Genomic DNA, 21,989 nt, shown 5'->3' with positions numbered 1-21,989 from the left:
TGTGTTAGAGGCTAACCAAATGAGAGAGAGAGTGAGTGAGTGTGTGTGTGTGTGTGTGAAAGAGAGAGAGACATGGAGAGAGAGAGAGAGAGAGAGAGAGAGAGAGAGAGAGAGAGAGAGAGAGAGAGAGAGAGAGAATGTGTGTGTGTGTAGAAGAGGAGAAAGAGAGAAGTTGCTATAATTGAGAGAGAGAGAGAGAGTGTGTGTGTGTGTGTGTGCGTGTGTGTGTGTAAGAGGGGGAGAAAGAGAGAAGTTACTAATTGAGAGAGAGGGGGATGAGAGTAAAAGAGGGAGAAAGTGGGAAGTCACTACGAGAGAGAGAGAGAGAGAGAGAGAGAGAGAGAGAGAGAGAGAGAGAGAGAGAGAGAGAGAGAGAGAGAGAGAGAAGGAGAGGAAATAGAGAGAATAATTGGTGGGAGAGAGAGAGAGAGAGAGAGAGAGAGAGAGTTTTACTTGGGATACTTAATATGTGAGGAGAAACATGGGTGGGGACGGTGGTAGTGGAAGCGATGGAGGTGGTGGTGGAGGTGGAGGTGGCAGTGGTAGTGATAGTGGAAGCGGTGGCTGTGGTGGTGGTCATAATGGAGATGGTGGTGGCAATGGAGGAGCAGTACTGGTGCTTGATATATGGGCATGAATGAGAAGAGGAAGAATAATTGGACTATGCGGAATAAGAAATGGAAGTTTTCCAAAAAAGCTCACTCAAAAAGCTTGATTCGCGTGCGCATGCCAAAGGGTATGAAGTAGCTATGCTATATAGGGAGGAGTTACAGCATATGGTATAGGTCATGCGGAGACATGAGGAGGCTTTCTTCATGTGGATCCAAATACATACATATTGGCCCCATGATATATATATGGCAGTGTGCTACTTTGCTCTAGCAAATTCTCCGTATGCACCGCAAGGGGGATAGCCACTAGATCTTCCATTACATGACATTATGCATTATTCCAGCATTGGAGATGTCATGCTAATTGGGGATTTCAATCAATGCTCACACAGTACGAAGATAAGTTCCCTTCTTCAAGGGTAGGATCACATGTACAAAAAGATAGCACTAGTGGAGATGGAGCTCATTAAAACATCACAAGACAGCCAAGTGTTGGATCCAATGCTCTCACATGCTTTTCACATAAGCATGCATCCAGACGTATAAGAGGAGCTCCCTCCAAAGAACCTACAGGCTAGGACCGAGTATAGTGGACTATCTCCTAGTTCACCATCACCCACAAACATGATGTGATCCCTCCAACGAGCAACCATTTGAATCCCCCAAATACTATTTCACTAAATTGACAGTAAGTACTTACTCGATCATCTCTATTGGAGCCTACAAGAGATGGATCCCCACGTATCCCTGAAGGATTTTACACCACAGCTTGCTAGAACGCTTCACACATCAGTTGCCATGTATTTTTTCCACACATGTGCCCATTCCACCCCTCCAAGCAAGAATGTTCCATAGAATAGCTAGCATGATGAGTGCAAGAAAACATGTCTTCATCTCTAATAAGGCAAATCTTAATTAGTATATTAATTAATTAATTGGTATAGAAATATTAATTAATATATTAGTATATTAATTAACTAATATGTTGGTATATTAATCAATAAGTACATGAATATTAATTAATTAATATATTAATTAGTTCATGTGGTTTTGCAAAACCTGCACATGCAACCAAACATGCTCATCTTTCACTACCTAGTGCGGCGAAAGAAAAGGGCATTTATATACAAATTGGAGCACGAGTTTTACCTACTATTCTTGGGATGTGATAGCAAGGAGGTGTGGAAGGCATTCCAAGAGCCCATGCCTGCAAATTGATCACCTCCTCGAAAATGTGTGATGCATATGCTACCTCACTATATCAAATACATTGGCAATCCCCCATTGCCCAAACCATTAGAGAACAAACCCACATCATCTACCTTCTTCAGCACGAGGGTTTGCAATGCCATCAATAGACTCCAGAATGGCTAGGCCCAACACCATGATGAACTAGTAGTAGAGCACCTATCACATGCCAGAGATATCCTTACACCCCTTTGGTTAGCTAATACTATAGTACCAATCCTGAAACCTGGAGACCCCACGATTCCTACGAACTATAGAAGGGTCATGGTATGCCATGTGCTAATCAAGCTTTATGGATCGATACTACAGCATGAGCTGAGCAAATGGATAGAGAAGCACCAATATCGAGCATGTGGACATGCAAGGTTTAGGAGGGGCAGCTCCACTCTTCATCATATCCTCACCCTTCGAACCATCATCAAGGAGAGCAAGACACAAAGGAGGCAAGTATACTACTAGTTTATGGATTTCCACAAGGCCTTTGATACAATACCATATGCTAGGCTCATGCAGAGATTACAAGAGTTGGGAGGTCCTGATGGAGATGAGATGGGGGATATTAGCATTATACACATTTGTTACAAGATGGATACGAGCACCATGAGGGCTTTTAAGAAGATCACTAGTACCATTGGAGTGAAATAGGGATACCCACTCTCACCTACTTTGTTTGGCTTTTATATTCGTCAAATATCAAACTACATTTATGGACTTGCAAGAGAGGGAGTTGGCCTCAAGGGAGCATTGATAACCATATTACTCTAGGTCGATGACAGTCCTCATCTCCAGCCGATCGAAGGGATCGTAGCATCAACTAGATGCACTACAAGCCTTCTGTCAAGACAAGGGTCTCAAAGTGAACCTTGGAAAAACCAAGGTTGGTGTTCAGCACTTTCTCCCAGTGGATTCGGTGATCAATACCCCACTTTATGGAGAGGAGATAGTGGAGCTAGTCCAAAGATATGTTTGCTTAGGGATTACTTTTTTTAAAACTGAGATTTACTTTTTTTAGGAAAGCATGAGGATAGATTGGCATGAGTCTATATGGCTCTAGGGTCGATGGAGAGCTAGTGTGCAAGCATACAATTTTAGGAGCCTCAAACGAAGCTCTCGCTCTTCAATACTCAAGTCACACGAGCACTTCTGTATGGGGAACCCCATATGGGAATCAAGCATCTATCATGCAAGGAGAGCCACACAAGATCAGCCACTAACCAAGGGGGAGGAGACATATGAGGGATGGGAGCAGATGGAGAGACCCCTAGTACTCATGATTTCGGGGAATGATTTAGAATAAGCCCTCTATACCAAATGAGATTATCAAAGCAAAGATGGGAGGACCACCCATAGTAGCAAATGTCCTCTTTCAGACATTGACTTTCGTACATGGGCTCTCAATCTTGCCAAGATAGAGAGAGTCTCGGATCACACCAGATTTATCTAGACAACTCGCATTACAAGGGGATATTGAGTGCGAGTATGCTTGAACAAAGGCATGGTTTTGGCTACATGAATCACGCATGGATCACCTCCCACCTCTACAATTTTGTTTGGATTGCACTTGCTTGAAGCTCAACCAAGAGGAGCTAAACCACATCATCATGATGGATATTATTCAACTACACAACCAAGACATGGGTGACACCTCTTGAGGATCTAGGGACGAAGATGGTTTTCTACCAAAAGCATCTTCTTCACATATCCCCTAAGGGCTTTGTTGTCTGCCCAAGATACATAGATGCATACATGTCTCATGATGTGCGATGCAACATTGGACAGCTTTGAATAGGGATAGGTAGATACGATGCAAATTCACTTCCCTCAAAGGATAGGATTTGCCAACTCTATCAACTCGAGCCAAAGACAAAGCACTACTTATGTAGATCTCCAACATACTATGAGATCCGAGGGCGCTTTTATTGCCTATTCAAAGAGGAACTTGGACCACTATTTAGGGTGATGGATTTTCCGAATCAAAGATGTCTCAAGCTCTTCTTATTAGAGCTACACTACCACACAGAGTACCTCTTATGGACCCAATAGTAGAGACATGGAATCACACACCAACCCCCACTCATGGAGTTCTACAAAGCATTGACTACTCCCTACACTACCACAAAGTCCCCCATCAGACCAATCGACCGCCCCATCACGAGGGACCACACTAGATAGCCACTACAGAGAGATGCAAAGTCCCCATTGCCCACACCCTCCTAAGAGAAACTACCTGCAAATACAAAGGATACATCGCCATCGAAGGACCTTTCCTCGCCACTTTAACTTCTCTAAGCTAGATAAGACCCATGAGAGATCCTGGAATGAGAGTGTCTCCTAAGCTATTCCACATTGTATCTAGCTTAGACATCATTTTGAACCAGTGAATTATGTATTGCTTACTGTTTACTTCCCGTTTGGTTAATCATCACATTAGATGACAACTATTTTGGGACTAGGAAATTTCCCAAACTTTCCAGAAGTAACATTTTGGTCTCATAGGCCGATTTGGCCTTTTTTAGACGTTAATATAACTTTCTTTCTTTCCCTCCCCTCCCCCGCACGTGCACATGTGCATGTGCACTCTACTCAAATTTGCTCTTGCCAACAATGCTATCTCAACATGTTAGCCAAAGGCAACATCGGTTTTCTTTTCTTTTGTTTCTTTCTTCATATGCAGTTTAAGTGAATTAAAAGATTAGGCAATCCTATCCAAAAGTCCCAAAAAAACTCTTCAAAAGGGTCTTGCCCTCCCCATGATGATAAAGACAATTTTGCGTTACCTTCATCCCATCAAAGAAGATCCTACCCGACACCAAGAGAAGAATGTAAAAAGAACGGAGAAATTTGGATCCAAAAGGCAAACACTTAGGATCACAAGTAGACCAGATCTCTTTTAAGCTGCATAGGCGGAGCGACATATATGCACCCAAGCACACCCCAGATGTGGGCTTTTGCTAGAGGCAGCGAAAAACAGCACATGTAAGCAAGTTCGCACCAGTCTAAAGGCTGGCCATCATCACCCCTTTCTATGGTGGGTTCATAAACAATGAGTGAAGAGTTCTTATGGCATGATGGTTTTCATTACTCGTTGATTTTGAAGGAAGTTAAGATATCTTGAGGAGTGTGTTGCAGTCTACATCACCTAATTTACAATGTGGATTGAGCACCCAAACTGGGCAGTATATGACATGTTTCAATCCCTTTCAAGCACTGAGTGTTAACTCAAGCTTGGATCTGTTAGGCTGAGGCTCAACTACTTTTATCTGGATGGTCACTGTATCTAAGATTCTGAATTCTTTGAGACCATCCTTTCTGCAGATCTTCTGCTGCTGGTCATCAACCACCCAATCAGAATCCTCTTTGTTTGGACCCTGCTGCTCAGCTTTCCTGTTGATAGGTACTAGATAAACAGGGCCTTCGATGCCAAACCTGAAAGCCATCCAATTCCAATTATTCCAGGTTGTCCACAAATTGAGTACCAGACATACAACTGCCACCTAGAATTCCACTGCTTACTTTGGTACAAATACTATGAAGCCATTTGACCTTATTTTTACAATTCTCGCCTCAGTAGTAGTCGGACTGCCAAAACAGACATCAATCAGAATTCAGAACCTCGTGTCTTTCTCTTCAACATTGATCCTACAATGATAAAGCTACCATGAAAGTGCTCTACCAGTCTCGTCCAAATTCTGAGCACTTCTCCCTAAATCTCTTCCTAGGGTTCAATCAACAACACTTGAGAGCAAGAGAAATACAGAATTTGAGATCTAAGCTCACCGATTCCTGAAAAAAATAAGTGTATGAAGCTCTACAGAAGCACGACTTGCCATTTGCGCATTCCGATGACGATAATTTAAATCTGTTGACAAAATAACAGAGCTAACAGTGAGGTGAAGCCTAAGTATATGCCACATGAATGGACCTGAAAATTTAGCTCATATGAACTTACTGTCTGAAATGCTGTTGAGCTGAGCTTTATCATGAAAAACCAAGGGCAATTTGTGCAAACCCAGAGCAGCAGCAAGCAGTTGATGAACAATAACGTCTGCAGACCAACAGTGAACACATTGTAGTCTACAGCTACTCGATAATACAACTGATCAACTTGCACTCTATCTAGTTCACAAATAGAGGTATTCTGCACCGAAAAACCTACTCTTCAAGTTGTCCACAATATCTTAATGACAAAGTCAGATGAATCTACCCTATCTCAAAAGGCTTCAAAGTTAGATTAATCTAAGGAGCACTTCCAGAAACTTTGACACCAAAGACCAAGATTCTAATGTAAGTGGCAATTACCTGCATAGCGGCGGATAGGAGATGTGAAATGGGTATACAAGGGGGATGCAAGACCATAATGATGATACTCAGGAGGAGTGAGCTCTCCACTGCAGAAATAAACAGCCTGATGAATGGGAACAAAACAGTTTGAGCCAGAAAGGTGTGGTGTGTTTATGTTGAAGCTTTAAAAACTCTTCATCTTTCAATACAAGAGTCAGCTCAAACATCTTAGACATCAACTGACCTGGGTCATGCATCGAGTAGCTAAAATGCGAATCAGCTTGTTAAAATATGGATCATTGCCCTGCAAACAATTCAGTCAGAAGTTCTGTATATTACTGTTGGGGTAAGTGACAAAAATAGTGTTATACGTGACTTTTCAAGGCAAAATATTTGCACTACAAACTACACTACAAGATGGCAAAAGGAAGTGATGATATGTGTGGTCAATCAAGAAAATCGGTAATGTGTGATATTGAAGACCAAATCCAATCAGGTGGTCACCTCTATTCAGCAAGGAATTCGACCAGCTGCTCACCTCTGATCCAAATTCTTCATACATATTCAAGCATGGCCAGGTATAACATGTAAGCACATTATACAGTTCTTAAAGAAGGGCAGATGAAGAGGAGGTAGCAGTAGGGGTAGAGGAAGAGGAAGAAGGAGAAAGACCTAGACCTAGAGTGCTTAAGATCTTGCGAACGTGAGTGGCCAGCGTGTGAGAGAGCTTCCTTAAAAGAGGGATGAGAAGTGCCCAAGGTTAAAATTTCTAACATCCATCACCGCGCCCCCCCCCCCCCCCCCCCCCAAAAAAAAAAAAACAAAGCAAAAACCCAAACCATTATAAAAATAAAAATAAAAATAAAACCAAAAAACAACCTAGAAGCAGCTAACAAGGTGGTTAAAAAAGGGTCACTTTTGGACCCTACAAAGGTCACTATTGTGAGATAGATCATATTGATCCTGTATGGAACATATACTAGGACAACCATACTGTACGGATTGTACTATATGGTTCCTTATGCATATAGAGTGTAACTGTTTTGTTCCCTAATCCAAGAGATTCATCTATGAAATGATAAAGCCGTTGTGTTGAGAGTCTGAATGCCTGTCTGCTTTTCCTAAATACTATCACAGTCAAACTTCTGACCTGCTAGGTTAATCCAATGGTAGCTCACATTCTCTCATGACTCAGTTAAGCAGGTGGTGGTGCAGCAATGAAATTGAAAGGTAAGGGCATCACAACATATCCAACTTAGGAACAAAAATTTTCACAAATGTCCCTTCTTGTCATGAGAGGTGACTGGTGCAGTGTGCACAGCTAGGCACAATAAGTGAACAACAGACTTGTCCGATGCCATAGCAACACTTCTGAACTACAGTTTACACAAAGTATGCAGCAGGCCCTGATGGGGGGCACTTGCCTTCATGATAATAGAATCACGTACAGACACACTAGATCTCATTTTCTGAGGTGTAGGCACACATTTCTGACTGTTTGCACTAATGGATGATTGATAGCAGCAGATGTAAGCTCATCATTGGACACTTTATCTTCTGCTTCATCTTCCCTTCCTTATCCCTTTCCTTGTTTGTCACTCCTTTTTGAAAATACCTTCAAGACTAACTTCTATATTCGTGCAAGTGGTCTTCATCAGCTTCATAGTAACATCCTGCAAGTCCATCATCAGCAAGTTCCTCGTCTTGAACTTCCAAATTAAGTAATTTTTACCATCAAATTTGCTACTCTCAAGTAGCACTAGTGTCTCCAACTTCTCCCTCATTTTCAGCAAGGAGATTGAGAGATGCTCTGCAAGGTCATCCTGTTAAATATTAAATTTAAGTCTCTAAAAGCTTTCAAAATTTGATCTGGAAATGCCAATTTCATGAAATTTTTCTTATCTGTCTTGTTTAAATTAAAGTTCAGGGCATTTGACTAAGTGTGGCTTTCTTTAAAGTTGTCCAAGTTCAATTGAAGTGCTTGCTGCCCAACACTTTGACTTTTGCAAAAAGTTTTTTTTAAATTTTAATTTTCAGCTTTAAATGTTAACAAATTTGATGAGACACCATCACATGCTTTGATCGTGGCTTTCTGATGTGAAAATGCTGATGCCCTGTTGGCAAATTATTAGCATTTGACAAATGAAAACTTCACACGCCCTCCTTTGAACTGCATTGCAATGCCTTTAGTTCGCATCATACATGTTAAAATGTATCACCTAAACTGAGTTTATTTCATGGTTCACACCTGCCTTCATACAGTCTTACTCCTTGTTGCACAGCCAATCGAGCGTCATGCTGATTGCTGAAATAAATAAAATTTTGAAGATCCTAATCAATCATCCTTCTTTTGCATCACTTCTATCATGGGCAACAATCAAGACTAGATTGGCTCTTCTTCATTTGTTTATTGACATAAATTCTTCTTCTTCTTCTTCTTCTTCTTCTTCTTCTTTCACAACCCTTCTCTACCCACAATCATGATTCTTCTTCTTTCACAACCCTTCTCTACCCACAATCATGATAGATACATGCTCTGATACTACTTACTAGAAATTTCAAAATTATGATGACCAAATTCAATATTGTTACCATTGATTAAACAATTAATTATTGGTTTCCAGAGTACAGTAGCTAAAGAGTGCAGCATTTAACTATTTATTAAGCATTCCTTTGACTAGAAAAGTGGCCCTTGGTGTGTAATTAATAACAAAGAGAATGCACAAAAATTGAACAGCATGGGAACTTTTTCTCTATACCTTCATTCATATTCATCTAACATGAAAGTTACGATGCATGGCTTTGTTGGGTGGCGTATCTCTTCACGTCCTATTTTTAATTAATTCAATAATGTCCCTTTTAATCGTCCTAAGATCATTCATTGTTTGGTAGACTCCCATCAAAGCACATAATGTCCAAGCAATATGGGTATCAATCAAAAGGTCTTTTCAAATATGATAGATCATCACACATAATACATCTAAAATAATCGTGACACATTGTTGATGAGATGAAGAAAACACGTGATCATTAAATGCTTCACTCAACAACGAAACTTCAAATCAGCCTACTAATTCAGCAAAGGATTCGGCTTTCAAAGCTCTATTTGAAAAGTATAAGGACATTTTCGAGATGCCCTTATGAAGTGCAGTCCTTCCTTCACCATGCACTCCTTCCTTCACCACACAATGATGTCCACTATATGAAATGAGTGGGATGAGCATGAGACTATGGAGACCAAAACCATGCAACACTTGTGCGTCAATGAACAATTTTGGCAAAAGGTCCATGCTATTGTGATTGCCATGACTCTCTTTTATCGAGTGTTGTGTATGAGTAATTCAAGAGGACCCCTATGGGCCTTCTCATTCACTTCTTCAAAGCGACATTGATGGAGATGCGGGCTTGCACAATGATTACAAATATACAACATCCACACCTTATAAGCATCACAAAGAGGAGACAAAAATGGATGCATAAGCCCATCCATGCTTTTGCAACTTTGGTATATCCGGCCTATAGGTCCCCGGCCATCATGGATGATAGAGAGCATTAGACTAGCTTGCATATTTGACTCATGTGGTGTACTTGGATGACCACAATGCAGTGCTAGAAGAGCTCGAGTGCTATTAGATCAGAGAGGGCATGTGGCATTTGTTAGTAGTCGTGTGTCTTGTGTAGTCATCTCCTACCTATAAGCCTCAATCTAAGTCAAACGAGGACACTAAGAGCTCCGACATTGTATGTCTCTCATTTTATGTTCTTTTTAGGCACTTTAGATGGAGGGGACATTAGTGCATTACTTTTTGGGCATGCCCACTTTTTTCCTATATATAGGTAGCCTTCCTCCCACTCTCATCATCCATCAAAAATCCTTAGTGATCAGCCAGCCCTCCTCATTCTCTCATCCCCTTGCTATTGTCTGGCGCCCACACTAACATGTAGAGCTATGTGTTGGGGCTGACTATTGCAGCCTTGTACCTTCAGCAATTGCAGTCACATTGTTCATTCTCTCTCTTGCATTCCTCCTTTGTCTCGTCCTCCTCTTTATGTTCACATTCCTCTTTCCATTGCGCACTCTCACATCATATTACAGCCACGCGCGAGAGTTGGAGATCTTGAAGAGGAAGGTCTTGTCCATAATGAAACTTGCCCAATGTCATCCTCATGTGCTGCAAGCCTTGCATTTGGAGTCAAACAACGTTAAGACTTCAAGCTCTGTCTATGTGTCTATATGTGTGACCGACAGTCTAACTCTATGTTCAACTGTACACAGCAAGTGTGGGACATTTAACAAGTCAGTGGTCTCTGACTTAACCACAGTTAGTACATTAGCTAGATGACCTAGTTGTAACTATTCTGCTCTACTAGTTACGAGAGGAAATAATGAAAGAAAGGGGATGAGCTAACTACTCACTCTCTGTTGCTCCAATCCTACTGTTTAATCTAACATGGTATCAAAGCCATGGACCATGGAATCCCTGAGAGCTCGTAGCTTGGCATTGGCATTGTAAAAAGCTCGAACCTGAAGGAAAAGTTTGAAGCTGCAGGGAAAAGAAGCCATAGCCAACATTAGAGAAGTATACATCAAATTTGGATTTCCTACACCTGTTAGAGCTTGTTGATGTATGCATGAGGGATCATTGGCAAGTGATAGAGCCTATCATTGAGCTCATTTGTGGTTAGTATGAGCAATAGTATGCAGACGTAATGCAGCAAATTTTTGCCTGAAAAAAACGTGAGCAGATCTGGCCACTACTAATCATCCACTTATTTGAGCAATCGTATGGGACATTTGAGGCATACGTCAGAGGCTCCAGTGAATAAGCATTAGCTTGCAGGTGACCAGCAACTCATTGACCAGCAGTAGGGTAGAAAACGTGGCCTGTAGATGTTGCGCCTGTTGTTCCTACAGCTATACCTGGACAGATCTGAAGGCAGCCTTGATATATAATGTATATGCATCCAACATGACATATTACTTGCTAAATGGTTGAGCATTGGCATGAGCTCATGGAGCATTATGTATGCTGTAGCAGACTGATGTAAAGCAGTCTGAATGTGACCAGCAGACCTGTGTAATGCAGGCTGAATACACTTGTTGTGTATGGTAACTCATAGGCGACATTGAAGTCTCAACAGACAGTGATCATTGAAGAGCTTATACTTGGTGGATGCTTGACAAAGCATATGTGTTATCTCTTATGTTTTTGATCTTGGATTGGGAGTGTCAAATGCTCATTGTTTGAAGATAATGACAGGCTGAAATCTGTCCTGGAATTTCCAGCACTAATACAGGGTACCGTTTGATCCACAAATGCTTTGAAATGATGGATATGACTATCAAGCATGCTTGATAAATGTCTATGCAATATCCATGTACACCTGGGCATGATTAAAAGGGACTAAAAATTCAGTTTCGGAATGCATTTACAGATCTGGAAATTACAGGCTGAAATCTGAAATTTGAATGTATGACAGTTATCACTCGAAGGTTGAAACATACTGACATCCATTTGGCACCTGTAAGGCTTGAGTCATGCCCCTAGTTGTCCACATCCGACGGACGGGTCAACTCGTCCGATTCGTCCTATCCAGTACGACATGTCTGATTGGCATCCGATGGAAGCTGTCCAACTGTTTCAAGTGCCTGTTTGTGGCCATTTGGGGTCACTTTTGGGGTAATTTGTAGGTGTTGTTTAGGCTTCCTCTCCACAACACACTTGTACATACCCTCTCTCTCTCTCTCTCTCTCTCTCTCTCTCTCTCTCTCTCCACAACACACTTGTACATACCCTCCACACTTTTGGGGTAATTTATAGGTGTTGTTTAGGCTTCCTCTCCACAACACACTTGTACATACCCTCTCTCTCTCTCTCTCTCTCTCTCTTCTGGCAATATACTCTCTCCCTCTCTTTCCCTCTCTAATTTCAAATTCAAATTTCAAGCTCAACTTTCAAGCTCTCTATTCTCAAACTCTCTCTCCTCAAGCTCTCTAACCCCACTCCCTGAAGCTTTCCTTCGCCATATCTCCACCTTGCCTCCACTTTCAAGCTCTCCATTGGCCATCCTCTCTATCCTCAAGCTCTTAATATGTAAACTTCTAGTATAAAGTCTCTAAATTGTTAAAGTATATTACTTTGAGTTCCAACATTCAGTATAGATATTAAAATTATATGTACTTCCATACATGATGTACATGCACTGCAATGTGTCCAGATGAACATGTATGGATACCTGCATGTAGTGGCAATTGTCTGAGATGTTGTGGGCTATGTTAAGGCATAAATACCCTTGCTTTGGCTGAGAAAAGGCTGCCAGTTATGCACAAGTTGCTGTTCACAGACTGCTTGTCTGTTCACTGCCAGTTAGTGTGTTTACATACAGAGTATGCAGTAAATGCAATCCATACAAATAGGTTGTTATACCTAGATGTATTGTCACTTGACTTAGGATATAGTTGACATGTTTATGGACTAAAATACTCTGATCTGAACACTTGGTTGCTGCTGAAAACTGTCATTGAATTGGAAGGCTGAAATTGATCAATTAAGAAACCTTGGTTTGCAAGAAGTCAGGCAGTGTTTACAACGTGGCAAATGCAGACAAAACACATAACATAACCCAGATAGTGGGTGAGAAACTTGACAACAACAACTATGCCATCTGGAAGTTCCGCATGGAGAACTTCCTAATAGGAAAAGGATATTAAGATTTGGTAACAGGAGCAGAGGCTGAACCCAAATTGCCGACTGATAGGAATCTCACTCCAGATCAGCTAAGAGCTCATAGAGCTTGGACGGAAAGAGCACCCAGGGTTCTACATTGGTTGTCATTATGTATTTCGGATTCTATGGTAATGTAGATTATGAACTGCAGTTCTCCAAAGGATACATGGAATACCTTGATCAGATACTATGGCATTACCACAAGTGCCAAGAAGATACACCTGAAGCAGAAATTCAATAATATGGAGAGAAAAGGAATGTCTATTTAGGACTATGTCACTGAAATCAAGACCATTGCAGACCAGTTAGCGTCCATTGGCACACAGGTGGAGGATGAAGACATGGTTGCAGTTGCATTAAATGGCTTAAGGCCTGAATATAAATCTTTTGATACTTCCATATCTGTGTGGACTGAAATGCCAAATTTTAATGAGCTTGTGGCATTGCTCATTCATGAGGAAATCAAACCGGGATTGGCCATTGGTTCTAGCAACTCTAAGAGCAAGGATGTTGTTTCTTACTCGAATCAACGTGGTCGTGGCAGCCGTGGTAGGGGATTTACTCGTGGCAGAGGAACACCACAGAATATGTCTCGTGGCAGTAATACCCAGCAGGGCTCAAATGCACGAGGAGGTGGCAATTTTAGAGCTAGGGAGAAATCTAGCCCTAGGGGCAGAGGCTCCTGGCAGCCACAGTGTGTCTTTGATAATCCTAACAAGGATAAGGATTGTCATTACTGTGGCAAGTATGGACACATTGCCAAGGACTACTGGAAGAAGCAAGGCAATCAAAAGGGCAAGCAACATGGACATTATGCATTGTCCAGCCATACAAAGGATGATTCTGCAGATCGATTGTTTGCCATGACTTACATGCAGAACAAGGTTGCTAAGAAGTCGAATGCAGATTATGTTTAGTATATTGATTCGGGAGCATCGAATCATATGACACCTCATGGTGACTGGTTCACAGATATGATGTCTAACAAGAATGGCAATGTATACACAGGCGACGACACGCAACATAGCATTGAGAACAAAGGCATAGTACCTTTGGTGATTCATGACGGCAAGAATAAGAATCTGCATGATGTGTTGCATGTCCCATCCATTACAAAGAATTTGTTGTCTCTGGGTCAAATGACTGGGCAGAATTTGCAGGTCCTTTTTAATAAGCAAGATTGCTTCATTGAAGAGTTTGGTAATGGTTGCAAATTGATTGCTCGTGGTCATAGACATGGAAGGATGTTCACATTAGATACCACTTTACCACAGCTGAAATCAACAATGTTTGCTCATGGTTCAGACACTGTCAAAGACCTAGAAATATGGCATAAGAGAGTGAGGCAAGTAAATATTCAGCGGCTACAATTGATACAAAAGAGAGAGCTTATTACTGGCGTACCAAAGTTTGCCTACACGGATCTTGGTAATGTATGTGATACCTGTCAATTTGGTAAACAGTCACGATTGCCTTTTGTCAGGTATGTACGAAACAACATGAGACCTTTGCGGTTGGTCCATTCTGATATGTGGGGGCCAGCCCATAATGCATCTATGGGAGGCTCTAAATACTATGTAACCTTCATAGATGACTTTAGCCACTATACTTGGGTTTATATACTAAAAGCAAAGGATGAGGTGTTTGTTGTTTTTAAGCAGTTCAAGAAGTAGGTTGAGAAAGAATTTGATTGCTTTATCTCTTGTCTGAGATCCGACAACGATGGGGAGTATGTATCACATGAGTTTAACATTTTTTTAAACTGAAAATTGTATTCGTAGGCAGCTTACATGTAGCTACACTCCACAGCAGAATGGAGTAGGTGAACGGAGAAATAGGGTATTGATGGAAGTTGCTTGTGCTATAATGAATGAGAATAATATGCCACTTTACTATTGGGCTGAGGCTATTATGACAGTCATATACATTTTGAACAGGGCTTCCACTGCAAGCATTTTTTATGTGACATCCTTTCAGAAGTTGTATGGCTACAAACCTGATGTTAGTCATATGAAAGTATTTGGTTGTATTGCTTATGTGTATATTCCTGATGAAAAGATAAGGAAGTTGAATCCGAAAGCACATAAGTGTGTCTTTATGGGTTATGTGCGAGAAAAGAAGGCATATAAATGTTTTGATTTCTCTACTCAGGAAACACTTGTGAGCAGGGATATTATATTTGATGAGATGGCTACTTGGTATGCATCACCTACAGCAGTACCATTTGGCATGCCTTCTGCACATGCTTCTACAGTTGGTTCGCAACAGAGTACTGCATTGACAAGTCCTAGTGTTATGAATGTATCATCCCCTGTATCTCCATGGACAGGGAGATTGTGGAGTTTTGGCTTATCGTCCACTGCGGGGGAGATATGACATGATGGACAGCAAAGGGAAAGAAAAAAACTTTGATGATACACCTGGCATGATGACTTCACGCTATGACTCGGCTGATAGTCTTGATAGTGAACTTGGTATTCCTATTGTGTATACGCTTAGTACTCGGCAGAGCAGGTACATTCCACCTCATGAGAGAGGGAAATCTAGTAGTGCACCACAACTCAGACGCTTGCAGAGGGTTAGGTATCCTGTGGATAGATTGACTTACAGTGGTTACTTTGCAAAGCATTATGCTTATATGGCGAAGGTTATGGAGATTAAAGAACCTGCCACTTATGGTGAAGCAGTAATGGATAAGAATTGGTGCACAACCATGGATGAGAACATGGCTACCTTGGCTGAAAATAGCACTTGGAATCTTGTTCCACTACTAGATGGAAAAAAGACCATTGGCTGCAAATGGGTTTATAAGATTAAATGCAAGTTGGATGGCAGTGTAGAGAGGTACAAAGCAAGGCTGGCTGCCAAGGGATATGCTCAGCAGTATGGTCTAGACTATGAAGAAATTTTCAGCCCTTTTGCCAAGATGGCAACCATACGAACAGTGATTGCATTGGCTGCTACATAAGGCTAAAAATTGCAACAGATGGATGTTAAGAATGCTTTCCTCAATGGTGACTTAGAAGAGGATGTTTACATGGATCAGCCTGAAGGGTATGCACACCCTAAGTTTTCACACTATGTCTATAATCTGAAAAAAGCTTTGTATGGGCTGAAACAAGCTTTGTATGGGCATGCAAGGATCAGTAGTTACTTGCAGAGTTTGGGTTTCATGGTTGGCAAGGCTGATCATAGTTTGTTCACAAAAAAGACAGACAGAGGATTGGTAGTGTTGGTTATTTATGTGGATGATCTAATAATCACAGGTGATGATGGCTTTGGAATACAGAATGTCATGAGTATGCTGAAATCTGAATTTGATATGAAGGATTTAGGTGAGCTGAAATTCTTATTGGGTATTGAGGTGATAAAGGTAGATAATGGTTTATGGCTCATGCAAAAACACTATGCCATGAAAATGCTGAAAAAATATGGCATGGTTGAATGTAAACCACTTGATATACCTTTGGATCAGAATGTTAAGCTAGACATAAACACTGGAGCTGAAATTGATGATGTCACTATGTATAGGCAGATGGTTGGAAGCTTGATCTACTTGACCATCGCAAGACCTGATTTGAGTTATGTTATTGGGCTCATAAGTCAGTTCATGCAAAAGCCCATAAAGCCACACTTGGATGTTGTTAGACAGATTATGCGGTATGTAATGTTCACAGTAGATCATGGGCTATTCTATGAGAAGGATAACGCCCTAAAACTCATTGATTACATTGATGCAGATTGGGCAGGATGCTCATATGATCGCAGGTCTATGAGTGGTTATGCCTTTAGCTTTGGAAGTGGAATGATCAGTTGGAGTAGCAAGAAGCAACCAACTATTACATTGCCTAGTATTGAGGCAAAGTACAGAGGTGCTGCTTTGACAACCTGTGAAATTGCATGGTTGCTTAAGTAGATGGCTGATTTGGATGTGCAGGTGGATGCTCCAGTGACTTTATTTTGTGACAATCTTAGTAGTGTACTTCTAGCAACAAACCCCCTTTACCATGCCAAAATTAAGCATATTGAGGTACACTACCCATTTCATCCGTGAGAAGGTTCTTGCAGGCAAAGTGGATCTTATGCATGTGAAGACAGATGAGCAGGTAGCAAATATTTTTACCAAGTCTTTAGGTAAAGATAAGTTCAGTCAATTCCGACAGCTACTTCGTGTACAAGTGTTATCTTGAGCTTGAGGGGGAATGTTAAGACTTCAAGCTCTATCTATCTGTCTGTGTGTGTGACCGACAGTTTAACTATATGTTCAGCTGTACATAGCAAGTGTGGGACATTTAATAAGTCAGTGGTCTCTGTCTTAACCACAGTTAGTACATTGGCTAGATGACCTAGTTGTAACTATTCTGCTCTACTAGTTACGATAGGAAATAATGAAAGAAAGGGGATGAGCTGACTACTCACTCTTTGTTGCTCCAATCCTACTCTTTCATATAACAAATAGGGCAGGGTTGCTTGTTTCCAGCCCTTTACTACTGCATTTACAAGGGCAAATTTGCGTTATTGAACTGGGCAGTGTCAGATAGACTGGGCTGCCACTAACCAGCCTGGGCGGCATGATTACAGCAGATACAGGCCTACATTTCAGTGCAGGCAGCTGTCTCTGGCCTGCATTTTCCTACAAGCAACACTCTCTCTCTCTGGCTGCTACTATCTGCACCTGGCAACCTTCTACAAGCTGGGCAGCACCTGCTCTCTCTGGGCAGTCTATTTACAGGCAGAGAGACCTCTTTCTCTGCTCCGTTTCAGACTGGCTGGTCTTTTCTAACCAAGGCAACTTCTTCTTGGTGCTGGGCGGTCTCTTTGTTAGGCCTGATGCAGGGCAGATCTGTGTTTACTGCAGGCATTGCACTTCTGGGCACTCCTAGTCTCTTACCATCCCCTAGATTGGCTGCATTTACAGGTTGAAGACCTGTATTCATCTACGTTTACTGCTCCCCCTCTCAAGTCAGTATCAAGTCATCTCTCTTACCTTGGATACTCCCCATTTACACTGCTACAGATACATCATTTGTTGACTTGCAACTCAATGGACCCCGTACAGGTGGAGAACATCCCAGTGGCAGCATCTTCTTTGTTTTCTAGCAAGTATTTCTTGAAGGACAGATATGGATGATGTGTATGCTTTGGGAAATCGTGTGGTTTGGAACGATTCAGCCCGACCACCATCCTATCTCTCTTTACCACTATATTCTTCCGAGGCTTCTACCATGGATCATCATGATGATGTGACCGTAGATTCAATAACTTTATGGGATCAGTTAAATGCCAGAGCCCGCTCTTTTCTCTTCTTGAGTCGTACAAATTCTATGCTCGTGCATATTAGACGTATCTGCATCATTGTAGAGGTTTGAAGGAGACTAGCCTCTCTTCCGATCCCGGCATTTAGGCATCAATTATCTCTTGAGTTGAAGCTACGACAGCTTCCTGTCGTGCAAATTTCCCTATGATGAGGAACCACATCCACAAGATGAAGGAGATTCAAGATGAGCTCACATCCCTTGATACAGACATTTCTTTGGAGGACCTAGCTATGACCCTTCTCTCACATCTTCCATCATTAACATATGATGTATTCTACACCAATCTTCTCACTTCTCGTGGCCGGGATACCTTCACTTGGGAGAAGCTAATCCCATTAGTACTTGAGCAGGATGCACCTCACAGTGAGACAAAGCCCATGCGCATGGCCATGCTTATGCAACTTTATCTTCAGGTACAGGACCAGCCAAGCAGAACAAAGGGAGGAGGAAGAAGTTGGAGTCATCTTCTGACTTTGATATAGATTTGGCAAAGGGTCAAGGATATCCCATGTATCCTCATTGTGGGAAGACCTTGCACCCTGAGGAGAAGTGTTGGAGAAAATACCCTCGTCTTCATCCAAGAGCGAAGGGTATACATCATAGCCTTTATCTACCTCTCCTTCATCACGCACTATTACCACCAAGTTCGTTTTTCTACACATTTATTAAGTAGAGTAGCCTTCTTCAACAATCTTATTAAAGGGTCTCGTCACTAGTGACATCTCTTGAGTGCCTATTAGTGGTGTTGGAACCTTTCCTCTATTGACTGGCTGTCCATCCAGCTTCGTTTCTGAGGCCCTATATGTTCCTTACTTGGGCTTCCCTCTCCTCTCAGTTTATGGCCTTCTAGCCTCAAGACCCACATTGGCTTCACCAAGTAAAGTCTCTCTTTTGGTGGCAAATTTTATGCTATAAACTATAGACCCTTCAAGCTATGGCCATGAGAGTCTTCACCCACAATTTCTCTTCGAGTACATGTGAGAAATTGGAGTGCCTATTGTCTCATACACATGAAAATTCACAATCGACTTGGCACACAACAATTAGAGTGCCTAGTCTATTTTGTTGAACTATCTTACACATGATGGGAGCCTTGCTTAGTATGAGTAATCCAAAGCGGGTAAACACTTAACCATAAATGATAAGTCAAGTTTCAACTTGTTTCCAACTTCATGCTTTAAAATATAGTATTTGCAATCTTTAAGTGCATTGCATAGGTGAATGTGGATACCTTCAAGTTGATGGGCAACAATCTTTCAAGTGTGCATCAAGAGGTTGACAAGGAGATCATTCTTGCGGAGCTCTATAGAGTGCTAATGGCAATTGACACTCACGACACTCGCAATTAGTACACTCATGGGCAAGGAGTTCAAGTACGTAGCAATAGGGGCTTAGTCATTTGGCGCCCTTCAACATCCATGAGGAGTGGTTCGAATGGTTTGCTGACATATGTGAGGTGGGACTCTAGGAGCTTCAATCCATTTCCTCACAATGTGCAACAAAAGGACACGAATATAGAGAGAATGGAGAGAAAGAGACAGCAAGAAGAGGGAAGAAATCTACACTAACTAAAGATGAATGCTGAAGACAACAGTGTGGACTGATCAATCCTTGCACACAGCCCAAGACGTCAATGAGGGCACCAGATTAGACTAAGAATGATGATGGCAATAGCAACAGAGGAGTATGCCAAAGACCAAGTGTGCCAATCAGCAACCTGTAGAATAATAATCTGCCAAGTGTGAGGGCAGCCATTGTTAGCCTGTCACTTTTAGCGTTCTCAGTCTGCCATCTCCTAGTTGTGAGCTCCTATCACGGTCTAATGGAGACATGGGAGCTCTAGCATTTTAGCAAGCATTTCTCCTATTTTAGGCCCTATTTCTATGTTTGACAGTCGGTCTACACCTTCTACCTGTCACGCACTGTCCCACATGCCATGACATTATTTATGGCATTTACAAATGTAGTCGGACTGCATTTATTGCAGTCCTGTGGTTCATTTCACCTGGTCAACCATATTTATGGCCTATTTATGCAGGTCGGCCAGATATGGGGACTTCAGCTATTCATAGCTGGTCCCTCCTCACTTTGGCCATCTGCAGCCCTCATCATTTCCAGCCAAATTTCCTTCTATTTGTATCCAGCATTTATGACAATGATGGCAGCAGGCCCATAACTCAGTGAAGTAGGGACAAGTAACTGCTGGTTGACAGTTGTCCAGAGCAGCAGATATGGCCAAGCTCAAAGCTGAATGGCATCAGTAAAGGCAGCAGCTATAAGCTGAGAGGAAGCTCTTAGAGAAGAGAAGATTGCATGTCAACATGTGACCCAACACATATAAACGTGTTGCTGGCTGAGACTATGGAGCCAGGAAACAATGGGCCACCTTTCCACATGCGGATGGCACCCAACGGTGAGATGTGAATGTGATGCACAGCAATTTTGACATGGCAGGCAGACATGATGATATGGGCAATCAGGTCGTATTGCAGGAGACACACACTGCTGAGCTGAGAGCCACACAGCAGGTTATAGCTCCACAGGCAAAAGGCAACACATGTAGGCCTAGGCAGGTAGGTGGTTTCTTCTTCTTCAGCAGCACCTGAAGCCTCATGAGCTAAGGACAGATCTTTGGCTGAGGCATTGTTGATGGCAGCAACCAATAACCATGCTCTGATACCACTATTGGGTGGAGGAGCTTGCGAGTGGAGATCAGCAGCTAAGGCAGATGGAACTCCATGGAGGAGAGAGAAGAGAGAGGAATATTTTTTACAAATTACAAAGATTGAAAAGTTGTGTTTGCTACAAGGATTCATCTTTACTTTTCCCAGAAAGGATTCAAGAAAACTCATGATTTGGAAATCACACATAAAAGAGGTTGTTTTCTCTTGTCATGGCTAGTTGGATGCATCCTTGCTCCTACCGGCTGCATGAGCATTAGTCTGGGCAAATTGCAAGAATCTCGGACTGCACACTGCTAATTGGATCTGCATAGGGTGCTAATTTGCACATGTTCAGGACCGCTACATAGAGACTGGGGATTGCTCATGTCTTGTGCAGGCACAGAGAAAATTCTAGAGATATTTCTCTGTTTTGGATTGTCATGGAGCAGCAAGTTACAGCCTGAGATCTCTCTACTACAATGGAGAAGAGCTCTTGGACACTCTTCAGCTTACCCTGTTTAGGGACCAGCTTCCTCATAGTGCATGTTCTTGGCAGGGACCATAGAGCATATTTCAACCATATGGTGTACTTCATTTATCTAGAATAAATTAAAGAAATATATAAGGGACACCAAGGTTTAGGTTAATCAAGTGTTGGTGTCGGACTGTCCAACAGGAATCTAGTTCCCTTGTGTTGTCGGTTTTTGATTTACTCAAGTGCTGACTTACAAATGACAATGTTGGCATCTACCTCTTTTCATTGAGGCTGGTTTCACATTCTTATGTACTCCAGAATCTAGCACCTTAGCATTACAAACCACCAGATTGGTGATTCTACTAGCAATGTACATCACATCTCCCTACGCAGAGAGCCAAGGAGCTTTTGTCTCATATACTTTTCCTCTACATCACTCTAGAGAGATTCTGTACTTTGTAGATTACCTTAGTAGGTAGCGATTATCACTGAGGTTTCATTTTATTGTAATTTTTGCTTCATGGGAAAAAAGAAAAGTAGATGTCATCCTCTCTATACCTCTTGTTGACCCCTTGAATTTAGCATTCGAGCTCCTCTCACTGAATGGACTAGTCAACACCAAGTAGTTTTTGCTCATCCTTACAATTCCTCTAAAAATTGGTATC

General features: G+C 41.8%; 1 protein-coding gene across 1 annotated transcript in view; it reads right to left on the bottom strand.

Annotated features, from left to right (window-relative positions):
* Positions 1–4,705: 4,705 nt before the first annotated feature.
* The window catches only part of EMB2763 (ribonuclease II family protein), a 148,799-nt gene continuing 131,515 nt past the window's right edge, over positions 4,706–21,989 (bottom strand). Inside the window, exons 20-25 of the mRNA XM_087666468.1 lie at positions 6,385–6,444; positions 6,159–6,264; positions 5,809–5,904; positions 5,637–5,718; positions 5,373–5,438; positions 4,706–5,285 (exon numbers count right to left, since the gene is read on the bottom strand). Of these exons, the coding sequence (XP_087522594.1) occupies positions 5,060–5,285; positions 5,373–5,438; positions 5,637–5,718; positions 5,809–5,904; positions 6,159–6,264; positions 6,385–6,444 (636 nt within the window). The 3' untranslated portion in view covers positions 4,706–5,059. The remainder of the gene's footprint in view (positions 5,286–5,372; positions 5,439–5,636; positions 5,719–5,808; positions 5,905–6,158; positions 6,265–6,384; positions 6,445–21,989) is intronic.

This window comes from Lygodium microphyllum, chromosome 25, assembly GCF_053477565.2.
Source record: "Lygodium microphyllum isolate KBCC chromosome 25, Lygodium_microphyllum_v1.1.10, whole genome shotgun sequence".
NCBI classification, from domain to species: domain Eukaryota; kingdom Viridiplantae; phylum Streptophyta; class Polypodiopsida; order Schizaeales; family Lygodiaceae; genus Lygodium; species Lygodium microphyllum.
The sequence above is the reverse complement of the archived record's forward strand: the minus strand, read 5'-3'. Positions and strand labels throughout refer to the sequence as shown.